Source organism: Mustela erminea, chromosome 4 (genome assembly GCF_009829155.1).
Source record: "Mustela erminea isolate mMusErm1 chromosome 4, mMusErm1.Pri, whole genome shotgun sequence".
NCBI lineage: Eukaryota > Metazoa > Chordata > Mammalia > Carnivora > Mustelidae > Mustela > Mustela erminea.
In genome coordinates, this window is record NC_045617.1 from 98,203,387 (window position 1) to 98,221,364 (window position 17,978).

General features: G+C 41.5%; 1 protein-coding gene across 6 annotated transcripts in view; it reads right to left on the minus strand.

Moving 5' to 3' along the window:
* Positions 1–17,978, minus strand: part of PKHD1 (PKHD1 ciliary IPT domain containing fibrocystin/polyductin) — a 456,881-nt gene that overhangs the window by 350,454 nt on the left and 88,449 nt on the right. For all 6 annotated transcript variants that reach the window (XR_004285058.1, XM_032340236.1, XM_032340237.1 and 3 more), the window contains one exon: positions 11,501–11,651. Coding sequence is in view for 5 of the 6 variants with exons in the window: in XM_032340236.1 (XP_032196127.1) it covers positions 11,501–11,651 (151 nt within the window). In the remaining variant the exon portion in view is untranslated. The remainder of the gene's footprint in view (positions 1–11,500; positions 11,652–17,978) is intronic.

Genomic DNA, 17,978 nt, shown 5'->3' on the forward strand with positions numbered 1-17,978 from the left:
ACCCAACACCCCTGCTGATCTCCTTCTGGCCCCCCTTCTCTCCACCTCTAAAGCCAGCCCCTGAGAGATGGGAGTTCCTTCTCTCTGAGCCGGATGTTCAATTGTTGAAGTCAGTTTCAATGACACATTCAATGTTTGAACAACCACATTCTCCCTCATCCAAAATGAGACGTCCTTTCTATCATTTTCACCCAAATTTCATCACCCTCAGAGTTCCAGCTCATACTGTAGCTAGCTAGACAAGGCTCTCCACATGCCTCTCCTAAAGACATGCATTTTAGAGACTGTACTGTGTGGCTCTTCAAAGAAGGAGCAGACCTCACAGACATGACAGTGACAGCAACAACCTTGAAAAAGAACTTAAATGACTGAGCAAAAAAAAAGATTTGGGGGGGGGAAACAAGATTTCTATGAAGATATCACTGAGTAGAAAGGCCCAGTTTTCCAAATTAACTGAGTTGACAGTTGTATTTCAAGACTGGAATGATTATTTGCTGTTTCAAATAGAAATGCTATATATATTAGACTCAAAACTGATGACCTTTCATAGCTTTTAGCAAAATTTTTTTTAAAATGTTTACCATGCCTAGTAAGAAGCCATATATCCAAACACTTGTGAAACTCAGATTGTTACTTCCATCAACACAAACATCACTACATCGTTTACCACACCACACCACACACACACACATGTCCCTAATCTATATCTAATTTCTGAAATCCATTCAACTGCTATCTGAAACCCTTCATACCTGGGAAGGAAGCCTATTGATAGTTGGGTGCTCTCTTTCTTCCTCATTGGGTTCAGGAAGATGGTGATTCACTACAAGTCTCCAGGAAATGAACTAATAAACCTCTGAAAAAGCAAGCTTTTCTCTCAGATGAAGGATTCAGGATACTGATAACATAACATATTCATATATCACAGTTCTCATACTTCATTGCTAAGGGCTTCCATATAATTCACCTGGGCCACAGATAGGGAAACTAAAACACAAGACTAGAAAACTAAGTTGTCCCTGGTCACCAATGTGTTGGCAAACCAACTTGAACATTTCTGGTTCTTCATTCACCAAGCCCCAATACCCCTGTAGAATCTGAAGAACCCTAATACAGGGCCATCCTACCACCCAAAACAATTTCTTAGCACCTACGCCTATCTGCAGGCTAGCTAAAGACTCATATTTGGAAAGTCTCAGAAGAAATCTGATCACCACATTCCCATAATCAGACCCAAAATGAGCCCATGTATTTTTGCACGAATATTAGTTTCCCTGAGAAAATTCCTCACAGTATTTATTTAGACCAGAACGGTTTCCATTTACGAAGCTGTACTTCAGAAGGATAATCATGTCATGTCCCAATGGGACTGCCCTCTGCCTGTCATTAATAGAGTCATTTTCACAGGGCTAATAAAGCTCACTGTTTTCCAATGAGAACAGAAACTATTATTTTAAGATAAAAGTTAAGAACAAATTTACCTAAGATGATTCAAACTCCTATAAGGTAGTGTAATAATTACTCAGTGATATTATAATACCTAAGAATGATAAGAACATTTTTTGGCCAAAATATGATAGAGTCTTTGAAACCATAACCTTATTTGTTGTTAAAATACCTTGCTGGGAAAGGAACAGACAGATGTCATGAACTCATTTAATTCAAAGAGTCCTTGAGAAACAGAGAGGGACAATTAGATGAATTTAAGCCTGCATTCAGGCTAAACATTGCCTGAATTCCTTCTTCTTAAAGAAAAAGCAAAAGAAAGAAGCCTTCAAAATCTTGGGCTCAAAAAAAGTGGCCAGGCCTCTTTTTCACAGCCAGTTCTGGTTATGACAACACCACAATAAACAATGCCACAAATTATAACAGCTTCCCCCAATTCATCACAGTTTGCAGAACACCTTGCAGAGGTGGTAATATCCAGCACATTACAGTGGCCTCCTATGAGCGAGATGTTGTACTCAGTGCTCTACACGTATGAGGTAGAACTTAACAGACTGAAATTAAGAAAGTTTGTTCAATGTTATATAATAAGTAAGTTGAAGGCTCAGCCTCAAGCCCCGTTTCTATTCAGAGCTCAAGATCATCTTGAATTCTTCATTTCCTCCTATTACTATCCTTTTATTTGAATTTCCTTCCTCTCTCCACTACTAACCTTAATCAGGTAATACTAACCTTAATCAACTGAAAGGTTAAGTGACTTGCACACAATCCGAATCAGACAGGACCTCTCGAGAACTACAAGCCAGGTCACAGGAATCCTGTTCATCATGTATCTGTCTGTGCCATCTGCCTAATCATCCTAAGGAGGGAAATTCTCTTTCAGATGTGAAACCACCTGCCTTCTCAACTCACACCACGAGCCCCCAACCACCCTCACAACAGGTAACTGGTTTACCTTATGGGCCTCACTTCACAAAGATACTACAGGCACAAGGGATTCCATAAATTTCCTCCACATCAGAGAAAAATGGTTGAGTTCCTACATCTTCGATCTCTGGCCTAACAACCAGCTCAACCCTGCTTTCAGTAGGACCTACCTTCACAGCCACACAAATCTGATAACACACAAGGAATAAAAAGAGTAAGAAGAGAAGAGAAGTAAAAGAGGGAAGGGAAAGGGAGAGAGATACAGGAGGCCGAGGAAGAGAGGGGAAGGAAAAAAGTAAGAGAAGAAAAGAAAAAATAGGGAAGAAAAATCAAAAGGAGAGGAGAGAAGAAGAAACAACAGCAGAAAAGTATTTTTGTGTTTCAGTACCAGGAGGAAAACAACCAATTAGGGAATGGAAAGTCATTTCAAATTACCCTCTATCTAGCTACACACATTATTTTTAAAATGTAAAGTCTGGCACATTGCTCTATGACACCAATCTGCTAGGAGAATCCCCTTCAACAAAAATTAAAGATCAAATTAAGCAATGTGACTTTGCTTTTTAAATAACAATCCTGTGCAGGGGTGCCTGGGTGGCTCTGTGGGTTAAAGCCTCTGACTTCGACTCAGGTCATGATCCCAGGGTTCTGGGATCAAGCCCTGCATCAGGCTCTCTGCTCAGCCGGGAACCTGCTTCCCTTCCTCTCTCTATGTGCCTGCTTCTCTGCCTACTTGTGATCTCTGTCTATCAAATAAATAAATAAAATCTTTAAAAATAATATTAATAATAATAATCTAGTGCAAACATATACCTTCATTAATCTATCCATCAAAGAGGAATCCAATACGGATCCCACTCTCAGAGAATTTAGTGTCTAGTTGGGAGAGAAGATATTTTAATAAATATACATAATTTAAATAATTTAAAAAGATAAATTCCTGGTACAGTACTATGGGATTCCCAAGAGAAAAATCCTTCAATTTTAAGGAAAATACAATCTTCCTGAGGGAAACGTGCACTAAAGGGCCCAGGTAAATTTAAAAATATAGGTATTTCCCAAAAGATGGTGGTGATTTGGCCATTTGACATCAGGGTTGTGTGGGAGCTATTCTGTGGTCACTAGATGAATGGATACTGTGAGAACCCTGTGGAGTCCTGGTCTTGTCAAGTTGAGTAACACACCTGAAGACCATAGCTTTAATCCAAGCACCTTTAACTGAAAAAACCATCCCTAGTACTAGTGATGGTGATAAGTCTGGGCACAAGGAAGGTGCTGGCCAGCCATAATACTCATCTACATCCTTCTTTTCTCTTCCTGCGTGTCACTACCTCCTGCCTGCATTTCCTTGCCACTCCCTAACCCTCCAAAATCTGGGTTTTCTTCCCACCATACCGTCCTATAGCCTCAAATGTTACTAAGGATCTCCTGGTTATTTTATTTTGGGTACACCTCATCATACTGACCTTTAGTCATTCCTTTCTCCTGGGTTTCATAATGCTGTGGCAAGAGCTTTCAAACATACATTTAGAACCCTTCTTTCAAATGAGATCATAACGCGCCAATCAATTATCAGAGCTTTCCGATAAGACTTGAAATCAGGCAGTGTTAAATCCTCAAAATTTGTTCTTTCTCGAGGAAGTTTTGGCTATTTATTGTGTTTCCATAAAATTTTTAAATCAGCTAGAAATTTCTACCAAAGAAAAAACAAGAAAGAAAAAAAGAAAGGAAGGAAGGATGGAAGGAAGGAAGCAAGCAAGCTGTTGGGATGTTACTAGAATCGAACTGACTCTTAATATGAATTTAGAGTATAGAACTTACGGAAGAACTAACATCTTAAAATTACTGAGAACTCCAATAATGGATCTCACGCATTATGTTTCCTCTGGTTTGGATCCATTAATCTTCTTATATTTATGGGTTTGTAACTTTCAACAAAGTTGGAAAATTGGGAGTCATTATTTCATTAAACATTTTTCTATCCCTCCTACTTCTACCTCCTTTTCCATAGCAGCTCCCTACATAAGCAGCCCTGAACTTCAATCTTGGACTGCTCCTGCCAGTGAAACTACTTCCCTCTTCTCTCTGCTTGGGTTCTATTTCCCAGCGCACTGTGTCTGGAGTTGTGCTCCCAGACAGAAAACCACTCTCCTGCTGTGTTCCCCTTCTCTCAAGGATCAGAGCCTTGTGCTGACCATCATCTGATACATTTTGACTAGTTATGTAGTTGCGTATGGCAAGCGGTAGTTTAAAATTCATTATTCTCTCAGGGCCAAAACCAGAATCCCACCCATTCACATATAAGAGCAAGGCACGAAAAACCTAAGTGGATGATCTGTGAAAGCAGGACTTCATGACGCTTCCAATGTCAAAATCTGTGGATTTTTACTGTGATTTAATCTCTCCAAAGAAGGACCTTTGTCTCCTTTCTAGAAGGAGGAGAACTTGGGTTGCAGGATTCTGACCTGGGCAGAGAAAAGCATTTAGCAGGATCCGAGGAGGTTGACCTCTCTCTAAACAGTGGGTAAACTTCCCATTCATCTGCCAAATTTCAATCCCAGTTTCCATCTCCCTCTCCCTGTGAGATATTAATGCCTCACTAATATCTTACTAATTCAGTTTGCCCACAAATTTTGCCTCTTCATCCTGGATGGAGGGGTAGGAAGAGGTGTCTGGTTGGCTGAAGCAGGAGCAGTGTCCTAGGGATCTAGACAGTCTTTATAGGGGATTTCAAAGAAACTCCCACACATATATCTTTGAGCACCATGCCTCAGACCTATTTCCTGGTACTTACATTTCTCTAAACCTAAAGCTTCTTTAAGGTTCTTTGGGGCCAAACTGTCTTGCTTTTTATCTAAATTTCCCTTTGCAGGAACTTACAAAGTTTTGACTCACCTCCACCCGACCCCACCAAACCATTTGCGCCTCTCTTACTTTTCATCTTCATATAATGCTTCTGTTATACATGTCTTCTCATTTTATCAAAAAAGAGATTTATGCTTCTGATTCTTGTTCTCCTTTTATTATACCTACATGAAACTGGTCCCCGACTCTGGTTAAGAATCCATTTTAGCTATACTGAGTTTCACAGCCACGTTTTCAACAACGTTTCAACAATATGCTATGTTTTTTGCTGTTTGGGGGGCTACTGGTTCATTACTGGTTCCTGTGCCCCACATCATCTCCATTCCTGGATTCCCTTTGCAATTTGCTAGAGTATGTCATTTTTCAGAGTGCACACAAAGGTGATAAACATTCTGAATTTTGTATAGCGTGTATATCTTCGCTTTGTTCTTACTCCAAATAGTATGTGACTGCATATAGGATCTAGGTCTAAAATCATTTCCCAGATAACTTTAACAGAGCTGTTTTCAGACTTCTTTTTCGACTGATATGGCAGATCAGATGTTCAGAGAAACCTCTTCCAGTTATCACAACTGAAATTGCTGGGTAAAACATCTGGATGAGTCAAGAGAATATAAAGGAATTCCTTGGAGGCAGAAATGGAAAGGATGTTGTGCTCCTGCCCCTCCCCCCGCCTTCCCAAGAGTTTCAGATATGCCTGGGTTTAACTGAGTTTAACAGTGGTGCTAACATCCACAGTAGACCAAACCTAACTCCTGCTCCCAAACAAATCATTCTTCTTTGTTTTATGAGCTACTCTTAAGACTTCACCTTGAGAGCCACAGGTCCAACCACTTCCTGTACAAAGGGAAAGAGGGAGGAAGGAGGGGGAAAGAGGGCAGAAGAGGAAAAAGGGAGGGAGAGAAGGAGTAAAAGAGAGAGAGAGAGGAAGTGTCATCCCAACAATTTCTTCAACCAACCTCTTCGCTAATTACCCTGCCTCAATGTCTGCCCTGACTCAAGCTTGGAATTTCTCCCAGAGCGCCAAAGAAGAATATGGCTGTGTTCTACCAGTTCTCTCTCTGACCTCACTTTGCTTTGTGTCTACTCTGCTGTGATTTCTCTACCCATCCAACCCAATTTGTCCTTCAGAAACAAGGTCCCTCAGACCTACATACAGTCTTACAGCACCTTACTATGTCTTCCAGCATCCTTTCAGATTCCTCGTTCTAATATATTTCCGCATTTCAGTGTATGACAGTGATACACAGTAGGCATAACCAATGTCTTCTGAAGAAAAGAAAAATGTACCTGAGCTAAAATGAAAAGAAGACCATGGTGTATTCCTTCATTTATAAATCTACTCATCCATTCCATAATTGTTAATGAGATCTGCTGTGTGCTAGACATACTTCTAAGCATTTGGAAACAGCATAGGCAAAACAAACTTCCTCTGTATTCAAGAGCTTATATAAAGAGTTCCATTAGATTTTTTTAAAAATACAAGTTGAAAGGGGGTGGGATTATGGACATTGGGGAGGGTATGTGCTTTGGTGAGTGCTGTGAAGTGTGTAAACCTGGTGATTCACAGACCTGTACCCCTGGGGATAAAAATATATGTTTATAAAAAATAAAAAATTAAATAAAAAAAAATACAAGTTGAAGAACAATGTAAATAACACAAAAATATCTTTGTGTGCAAATGTATGTGTGTGTACCTGTGGGGTGTGTGTGTATGTGTGTGTGTTTCCTTTCAGATGCAATCTTCAGAGGACAGGATTCAAGAAGCAACATGTGACTCGGCTTCTTCTAACTATCCTTATTTGCATTTCTATACTGTTCATTAGTACAGCTGATCCAGTCTCTGTTCTAGCTACTTGGGATATACCAGTGAACAGACCAGGTAAACATTTCTGCCTTCTTGGAGATCATATTCTAGCAAGAAAAGCCAGACACTAAATAATAAACATAATAAATTCTTAACTTATGTAGTACACTGGAAGGTGGTAAGGACTACGGGAAAAAAGAACAGAGTAAGGAAAATTACAAGCACGATCTATGGTGTGAGCAGCCCTGGGTTGCAGTATTAAATAGGATCGTAACTGTTGACCTCAATGGGGAAGTTACTCCTCGGCAAAAAGCTAAAAGTGAAAGGTGGTAACTTTAAAAAAAAAAAAAAAAAAAGGAGGAGGAGGAAGAGTATTCAAGCAAAAGGAACAGTAAATGCAAAGGTTTTGGTGTGGAAGCAAGCCTGGCATCATCCAGGAACAGCAAGGAGCCAATGGCTTGGGACAGAGCAGACAACGGTGACAAAAATCAGTAATGAAAGCAGAGAGAAATTGGAGGAGGGAGTTGGTGCAGAGAATGGCCCATTAGGTAAAGGTCAGGACTTGGTTTTTAATTGAGAAGAATTCAGGAGCCACAGGAAAGTTTTTGAGAAGAATGAAGTCATCTGACATATTTTGAAATGATCATTAGGGCCCCATTAATATAAACTGAAGGGAGGCAAGGGTGAAAGCCAGGGGCCCATTTGGGCGAGGCTTGCAATGCTCAGCAAAACATGATAGTGATGATGATAGCTTACTTGCTACAAAGGCACAGCCAACATAATTTCCTGACGGATTTGATAGAGAATTTGGAGGATCAAGGATAGCTCCATGGCCTGAGCGACTGAGAAGACAGAGCTGCCACCAGCTCGGTCTGGGATGGTGGGGGACGGGGGAGTAGCAGGGACAAGCAGCAGCAATTAGGAGTTCAATTTAGAATCTGCTAGACTTGAGGTGCCACTCCCATATCCAAGTGAAGATATCAGTAGGCCCTAGGGTTCGGGAGTCAAAAGTTCAGAAAAGCTCTGGGTTGGAGATTACAATTTGGGAGTCATAAGCACATATATATACACACACACAAATATATGTGTGTGTGTGTATATATATATATATATATATATATATATATATATATACATTTCAAAAATTTGCAAAGATCATTTTGGAAAGTCATCATGTCATTTTTCTACTTTCCCCATTTCATTTTCCATAACTTTGAACACTTTGACTAATACAAGGTGGCAAGTGTGAATTACTGTGCGTGTTCATCCTCTCCATTCCCTCCATCACTTCCTTAGTTCAGTTGTCTCTATCCCGCCTTCTCTGGATTCTCCAAGGCACCCCACACCCAGCAACCAGATCAATGTGACTAAAGCACACCGGTGATCCTGAGGAGCCTCCTTGAAGGTGACCCATCACCTGATGAATTCAAGGGCCAAACCCTTAAGCTGCCACTCCATCCCAGGCTACCTTCCCACACCGACAACTCCTTCATCCCCTTCACACACATTATATTCTTTTCGCAATTCCCATGGGCTCTTGCCTCAGTGACTTGTACATAGTGGTCCCTCCACCAGAAACACCTTCCCTCTGCAACCCTGAACGCCTAAACCCTGGCCACTCTTGAAGGCAAGACACAAATGCCACCTACTTCAGCAGACCTAGACAGCTGCCCCATCAGGAAATAATCTTTCCCACCTCTGATCCCGCACTTGATGGTAGGGGAAGAGCATAGCATGAGCAACATTTTCCAAAGTGAGAACAGCTGGACAGATACAAGCCTCAATTCTGAAAATAAAGTGTTCCATGAACAAACAAGTTTGGATAATACTCCACACAAAAACCGTCTCTTGGAAAGTCACATAATGTCTTACATGTGGAATGCTCTCAAATATCCTTTGGTTAAAATATAAATTATATATAATATACATGCACACACACACATACACACACACACAAACACACATATATAAAAGTTTGTTTAGCCCAGCTTTCACAAATGTATTTGACTCTTATATCACAAAATACTTATTAACAGTCTATGCAACGAGTGTTCCAAGGTTCTCACCTAGTACTTAGACCTGGAGACCTGAATTCTAGTCCTGGATGACCACCTGTCAGCACTGGTTTTCCCCAGCTCCAAGTCTAGATAAGGCAACTGTATATGCCAACACAAGTGACACGTCATCCCCCCACACCTGAGCAGGGAGACCAGACATCCCAACTTCTCTAAGGGCAACCAGACATCCCAGGACTGGAGCCTCCTAGACTCTGGCACTAGCCTAGAAGATTTTGACAGACATGGCTTCTGGTGTCCAAAGACGGAATGGCTTACTTCCCCCATAGTGACTGACGGCCACACAGGCTGCTAGGATACCCAATTACTAGGTGTGTTACCGTTGTCATGTCATCTCTTTTTAAGGACCTCAGTTAATGGAGCTCTTGAATGAAGGGGCTTGTCTGGAGGTGCGCAACCTTCCCACCAGTTGTGATGAGTTGACTCTATGTGTCCTTCCTCAAATCTTACCTACTTCCTATGGCCTCTCTTCCCATGTTACTCTTTCTAGTCTCCTTCAGAGCGTGGCAGAGAACCTTGAACATGGCTACAGCTCAATAAATACATGCAGTATAGATATTTAAAGAAGACTGTGGCATTTAAGCCTCTGGGGGAAAAAATTCAAAATTATTCTTTGAGACAATGAGAAATTAAATGAAATCTAAGAAATAAAACGATCTGGTCAAAGCAGCACGAGCCATGGTGAAATCAAGCCGTATCATTTTTAGCTCTACTACTTGCAAACTAGCGCTCCCAGTAATGACTAACAGTGGACGTTCACTCAGCGGGGGGAACCTTTTCAGTGGCTCCTCTTTGGTGGGTACTAGTATTATCCCTGCTTGACAGATGAGAAAACGGAAGCACAGAGGCGTTAAGTAACTTGTCTGAAGTCCACCAGGTAGCTAGTGATATGTCCAAGTCCCCGCAGTCTAGCTCCAAAGCCCACCCTTCAGCACCGAGCAACCTAACCTGGCTCCCCCTCCTTTTCAGAGACATCGCTCCCACGGGCGACCCAACAACTCACATCATTGCCCAGGCAGAAACTGAGGCTCAGGAAGGGGGAGAGACTGTGTGGTGTCCCAGAGCTCTCATTCCACGGTACAAACTGATACACAAATAGCTCCGCAGACCTGTGGCCCCGTGATAAATATCTGAGACGTCGCTGGGAGCCAAATGCAGGAAAGGAGCACGGGAGTGACGTGGAGTCTAGGATCTGAGGACTGTAGTCCCAGAGATGATAAAATGAGCAATGAACGGAAAGGGAAAGGTCTATTCGGGGGACACAAGGAGGCCAGAAGTGACAGGCTGCTGCAGACTTCCCGGAAGGGAAGGTGAAGGGGTGTGAGTTGCCTGGGAAAGTGAGGACAGGGAGGCCCTGGGGCCAAGGTGGGGGGAAAGCTAAGGAAGGACAGAAAAGTTATGTTATTTGCAATTACATACATTTTTGACACTAGTCGGAAATTATTTAAAAAAGAAAGAAAGAAATGCGTACAGACCCAGGAAGTATAGTTTGGATTGCGCAGTTTGGACTGAACGAAGCAGCATTCGCTGGAGAATCCCGTGTAGTGTGTGGCATGTAATCGGCGCTCCATAAATGTTTGTTCCAAATAAACAAGACAAAAAGAGGAAAACTGCGAATTGCTTTCATAATGAAAAAGGCACCTAAGGGAGTAGGTGCTCGATAAATATATTTTTTATCTGTGTATCACGAGAAGCCCAGAGAGTTGTAAAAGATTATCTGATATATTTCCAAAGAGCCCTCAGCCTCTGATTCTGATTCTCGAAAATTCCCTGGGGAGGCTGTGGAATCTCTCATGGGGGACTGTGAAGAGCACTTTCTTTGGGGAGCCACTGGGAGGAGTGGTTTAGATGATATCAAAACGGATGAATTAAGGTAGAGTCCCAGCAGTGCTTTGCCGTTCTGATTTCCACGTAATCCCCTGAAAAGCCAAAGCTTCCACTGGGCTCGCCGAAGAACCGATGAGCTGGGTGGACCAGCAGACATGACCATCCCACCGACTGAGGACGGCTGAGTGATATGGAAACCTTCCAGAAGGGCCTGGTTAAATTGAGGGCCATTTATTTCACGAAGAAACAAACCAGGGAAAGCCGCTTTCAAACATGCACGCGGAGAGCAGGACAAAATGCTGAAGAGATTATCTGCTCAGAATTTGCTTTAAGAGAGCCCGGGCAGCACTCATTTGTTTTTGAGAAAATATATGATTAACCATAGTTAACTATGAATTCAGATGTTGTGCATTAGACCAGCTTCTCAAACTTTGAGAGCATTTAATATTATATATCGCTGCCATTTGGACTAAATTGTTTTTTTTAATGTACACAATATTACAAATTTAATTTGAGCTGTTTGAATCAGTCTGTAAAAAAGATTTGATTATACCTGAGTGTTCTGGCCCCGGCTCTTCCGTATCTCAGTAATCTTGGCGGTAATTGGCTGATTAGGCGTCTCACACTCCATCTTTGCCTCAGTTTCCATGGCAATGTTACAGGAGCTATTATAGATGAGAACTTCATCTCTTTCCACTTTAGGGCTGAAACGAGAGGGGAGGTTAAATGGGGTGTCATCAATCTTAATGAAATGCAATTATTTTTACTCTTATTAATCATTGCAAGCCATTAGCTTGTGGCAACTACAGGCCACCATTTGTCAAATTTTGCAAATTTCTGTAATTTTGTTTCCATTCTTTTATTGTTTATTTGTTTTCCTTTTATCTGCACACCCTGCAATGAAAATGCACATGGTAAATATCTTTCACTGAGCCCTTTCTCTTTTCCGCATCTATTAGGAACATTAGCAAAAGCTTCTCCAAAGCGCAACTTAACAAGCAATGCGCACACAATGCTTCCAGTTCCAAAAATGGAAGCAAATGTTGGGCAGAGGTGGTTTTTTCTTTCTTTTTTTTTTTCTTCTTTCCCCCTTCCCTCTTTCTATTCTTACTCACACTTAGTGTTGGGGGAGTGAATTGCCTGAATTCCCCCGGGGGGCAGATGGAGAAATTGGAAAACCCACACAACTGGCTAACTGGTCCCTAATTCCAACTGTGAAAAAATGAGCTCATTTAGGCTTTCAATTCCCTCTCCTCAGCTGATGGCAATGAGGCTCTGTTGCTAGCAGTGGAACATTAACTTAGTAAATTAATTAAACTTACTTAACAGCCCAGACTAAGGAGATTCGATATATGTGCGTTACACTTGCAGCCACTTGCTTTAAAAGTCCTCTTGCTTTAAGGAGAGAAGCCAGACCGGATTTAAAATGAAAAACAGCAGTGCAGCATTACAGAAAGTCTAAAAATATGCTATCGAGAGGAGGTGAAAGTGTGGCTGTTGCAGGCTATGTTCCCCAACAGGTGGGAGTGATATTTATTCAACAATAATGCTGGCTTTAGGCATTGTCGCAACTAACTCAGACATTATTAGTAACAAGAAAGCATGACGTCTCATACTTTTCAACAGTTTCATCCACGTGATCGCATTTGGCCCAGTAAAGTAGATAGAGGCATTAAAAAATGTAACGCAAAGGGATCAGGAGGTTTGCATAAAGCCAAATGCAAAAGTAGGTCAGCTCTGAGATTAGAACCCAGGTGTCCTGTCTCCTGGAGCAGGGCTCTCAAGTTTTTGAGATGCTGTTTGAACATCAGCACAAAGAAGGCAGATCCCAGGGGAAGACCAGCAAGGGCCATGGAAAGAACAGAGGTCACTGCTTGAGAAACTATAAATCATGTCGAACTAGAACATCTCTTCTCAAATCAGTGTCAAAATGGTTTCTCCCTCAATTTGCTAGAAACACCAAGAAGGAGAACTACCACATCTACTTAGTCTTCTCTTCATAGTAAAATATTCCCAGCATCATACCCCCTAAGTCAGGTCTCCCATACCCACTGTGCTCCAGACCTGTTAGAGATTGTCCATAATTGAACATCACGCAGCCCAGAACTAAACACACATAGCTTGAGCTGGGTCCTGGAGCCGTGGTCTCCTCTTATCTGAGTCCTACTTCCCATGACATCTAACACTGTGCTTGGCTTGTAGCACCGCGCCAAAAGTAAGATGGCGGTAAACTCAGAGTCTCGGAGCCACAATGACTAAGGACTTCGCCTTATTCTTCTTGATTAGTTCTTCTTGATTTTCTGAGAAGCATTAGTACGCAGAGATTAGACTCGGAACAGACCAGCTAGATTTAGATCCCCAAATAGATATTTGCTTTCTATAGGACATTAGAAGGATTCAGTTTCCACGCTTATAAAATGGAGTTATAATCATCAGGTACCTATTTTACATAGGCATTGTGGGGTGGGGTGAAATGAAGCCTACAAAGTGATTTGCAAGGAATTTGGCACACAGCAGGTGCCGATAAAGGCAGAGTCTTGTTACAGTTTTTGTGGTAGTATTGTTGGCGGTATTATTGTTGAAATGTAACTGTGGGAATTACATGTCATCTCACTGATATGGACCCATTGCTCAAACGCATTTTGAACCTGGAGCTTGCAACTACAAATCAGTTTAGCTGAGCCATGATCCGGGGGCAGACAGAGTCATGGGAAAATACAAAGTTCAGTCCTGAAGTGTTACTCGTACTCAGAGTTTCAGAAAAGAAAAGCAAAGTAGCTTAGCTTGTAAATTAAAATGTAATAGAATATTTAGAAAAATATGGAAACACAATTGAATGGAATGCAAAGTCCACATGGATTTTTCAAATAAAACACTTGACTTCAAAGCCACTTGAAGCTTGCAGCAGACCACTTTGGGCTTTGCAACTAGAACCTTCCTTTTGCTGTTAGGGGTGGGGATGGGAGTTGTTATAAGAGTTTGAGAGGCTCTCTCTATGTATTTCCACCAGAAATCACTTATAATTATATCAAGAAGGAAATAAAGTTAGTTTACCCCACCACCACATTTCTTATGAATTGGTACCCAGATAAACTACTGATGGTCCTTGAGTTGCAATGGTCTGACTTATGAAGTTTTGACTTGATGATAGTGTAAAAGTAACAAGCACTTAGTAAAAACCATACTTCCACTTTTGAATTTGGATCTTTTCCTGGACTAGGGATATAAGGTATCATCCTCTCTCATGACTCTGGGCAGCTGCGGCTCCCGGGCAGCCACACCATCATGAAAATAAACAACCAATATGCTCATCGCCATTGTGTCCCCATACAAGCATTCTGCTTTTCATGTTCAGGACAGTAGCCAAGAAAGTACATGAGATATTCAACATGGTAGTATAAAATAGGCTTCGTGTTAGATGATTTTGCCCACCTGCAGGCTCCTGTAATGGTTCTGAGCACGTTTAAGGGAGGTGAGGCTAAGCTAGGATGTTTGGTACATGAAGTGTATTAAATGAATTTCCAACTTATGGTATTCTCCACCTATAATGGGTTTATCAGGTCATACCCCATTGAAAGTCAAGGGAGCTCGGCACTTCTATTTCTGAAAGTCCACAAACCATATAATTAATAATTCATTGTAGAATTTTTGTCAGGGATAACACAAGCTTAGGTGTCTAAATTTCTAGAATTCCCTTTATCCCTTCTTAGGCAAGTGAGGGAGTATTAGGCCATCTCCCCTACCTGTTGTGTGCCCCCTCTCACGTTCACTACCAGCAATGAACGATCCTCAATCCTACAAGCAGGTATTTTGTACTCAGTATATAAATGACTTGGGATATAGACTTGAACTCAAGGAAAGGAGTGACCAACTTCTCTACAACCTTTCCTGGTCTTGAATTTCTACCCTACTGATGAGCCTTCTTCTACTCTCTCTAGGCTCTTCATCAGCAAAGACTAGAGGAAAATGGGTTAAGTCACCCAGCAATCCTCTCATTTTGCCAGTGGCAATGCACTGTCCACACTAACCATGTTCTTCTTGCTCTGAAAGAGTTAAAACCACTTGTTAACTTAGATTTTTTTACAAGCTTTAGATCATATTTCTTTTTGTATTTTTCCCTGGTAATCTCACTAGAGGTTATTTTTCATTAAAAACCCATCATCAAACTTAGCAGAGACACCAGGATATCAAAAATAGACTAAAATTTATGAAATTTCAGTGCTTCCTAATAGCTGCTATTACATGTTTTCTTCCACAATAATCCCATATATTAAGTATAAATATAAATGTAAATATATGTGTTCATATAGACACATATAAATGTAAATAATATAGTTGTACCTGAACACACATGCACATAAATATTTATTTTGAGGGAATGTGGTAAACATTTTTGGTTCAAATGGCTGGCAAAGAGACTTCTAACACCTAAGTCTCCTAAGTCCTAATCTGTGGCTCTTCCAGTTGGTCTGTAAGCAAGTAGTCATGCGCACACTCTTTAGGACAGGCATCAAGAACACTTGGAGTGTTTATGTTTCCCTCACTTAGCCTGAAATTGCTTCTGGTGGTTCTGGAATCTCATTGAACCACACACCTCAGCCCAGGCTCTCATCCCTGTTGCTGAAGGCACATCATTGTGCCAAGTACACTGTCAGCCAGGGGACTGGGTTCCAGTCCTGACAATGCCAAGGCTGGACTGTGTGACTCTGGAAAGATACTTAATGTGTTCTTCAAATAGAATCTAAACTCCTTACTAGAGCCTCCAAGACCTTAAATAACTCCTGGAGTTCCTGTGAAGAACTTTCCTTCCCTCCTACTCTACTCCTGTCTTTCTGGTCGTTGACAGTTCATAAAATGTGATGGGGCCTTTGCACTGCTGCCCCCACTGCCCGACCATCCATGGTGACTGCTGCTTCTCCTTAGCTCAGCAAAAGACTCCAGAGAAGTCTTCCCTGAGCACATTGTATACGGTAGTCCCCCATGATTTTCTATCTTGTTATAGCCCCTATCACATGTGATCTTGCTTATTGTACAGCTCCCTCCTCTACCCTTAAAGGCAGGGATTTTGCCATCTTATTCCTCACTGAGTTACAACTCCTCACACAGTATCTACAACACAATGGACAGTTGATAAACTCTGGATAGATGGATGGGTAGATGGACTGATGGACGGACAGATGAATGGGTGGCAGATGGATGGATGGATGGATGGATGGATAGATGGATGAACTGGGCATGTTTTTGCCACATATACACACATCTGCCTTTGCCAAATGACATCAGATCCATAGAGGTAGTGGCTGACAAGGGGATAGGATAAAGCATTTAATGAAAATGGGTTCCTTGCAAAGCTAATGGCAAGTAGTTCTCCAGGTTTACAAGGATAATCTTAAGAGGAACCAATCAAGCCATTTGGCATATAATTCCCCCTGTTTAATTATAGTGTGTTTTCTGGTTATTAAATTAGCACATGTTCACTGAAAAAAAAATACATAAAAACTCAACAAAAATTATAAGTAACACTCCAGTCACCTAGGGTAGGCGCTCAACATTTAAGAATACATGCTTCTAGTCTTTTTTCTGATCACCTACTATATGTGTATAGAAACCTATGTACTATACAGGGATGTCTGGGTGGTTCAGTCGGTTAAGTGTCTGCCTTTGGCACAGGTCATGATCCCAGGGTCCTGGGATCAAGCCCCACATCAAGCTCCCTGCTCAGCAGGCACCCTGCTTCTCCCTCTGCCTCCCACTCTCCTTGCTTGTGCGTTCGCTCTCTCTCTCTCTCTCTCTCCAACAAATAAATAAAATCTTTTTTAAAAGATTAAATTGATACACTATTTTGTGACATGTTCCTTTCACTTCCCAACATTTTGTAAGCATTTCCCTCTTCAGTTAAATATTCTTTGTCATGATCTTTAAAGGTTTCCTAGGATATTAGTATTTAGATTCGTCTTTCATTATTAAATACTTCATTTCAAATTTTTTGTCATTATACCTAAAACTTCAAAAAACGTAGCTTTTCACAAATATTACATCTTTCTAACTGCCTTCTTAAAATCCTAAAAGTGAAATACTAGAACACAGGGAATGGGGAATTTTATGAGTGCATACTGCCAAATGATATCATTAAGAAGGGAAGGACATCATTTTTAACAATCCCTTCACAAGGTCAGAAGCTCTTCCCTCAGTGACCTCCTGAGTGGAGAAGAACACGGAAGAACTTCAAAGAGGAGCTGTGGGGATTTCGTGAAAAGTCTTCAAATTCAGCAAAGCTAGGATCTAACGTGTGCTTCTTGGTATCCAGCATTCGTGAGTTCTGAAATCCAGTCCTGCCTGAGTGCAACCTCCAGGACACCATTCTCTGTATGACCTAAACAAGGTTCTTCATGTTTTCTAGAAAGCAACCAGCCAAGGAGGCCCCTCCTTTCCTCTGGCAAAACATAAACCTCTCTCCCATGAAAATGATGAATTTGTCCTAAAACACAGGCTGTCTTGGAAAAGTACTGGTTATCTCTCTCATTCTGGGTAATGAGTCTTGTTTAGTTTTAATTTTGAATGGGAAGCTAGGCCTTCATTAAAAAACCAGGTGTGGGGACACCTGGGTGGCTCAGTGGGTTAAGCCGCTGCCTTCAGCTCGGGTCATAATCCCAGGGTCCTGAGATCAAGTCCCGCATGGGCTCCTTGATCGGCAGGGAGCCAGCTTCTCTCTCTGCCTCTGCCTGCTTGTATGCGTGCGCTCTCTCTCTCTCTCTCTCTCCCCCCTTCTGCCTGACAAATAAAAAAATGAAATATTAAAAAAAAAAAACAAAACAGGTGTGATCACTCTATCTCCATAAGAAAGAAGAGAGCAGGGCAACATTCAGCACTGAAATACCACAGTCCATGGGAAAAGAACTGCTGTTTGAAATGAAGGCTGCCATGAGTCATCTATAGGATCGCAGGTTTTCCTTAAATGTATTTAGAAAAGGGGGTTTTACCTGGAAAGTGGCAGTATTGATTTCGTTCGTTTGTTTTTTAAATTCAAAAAA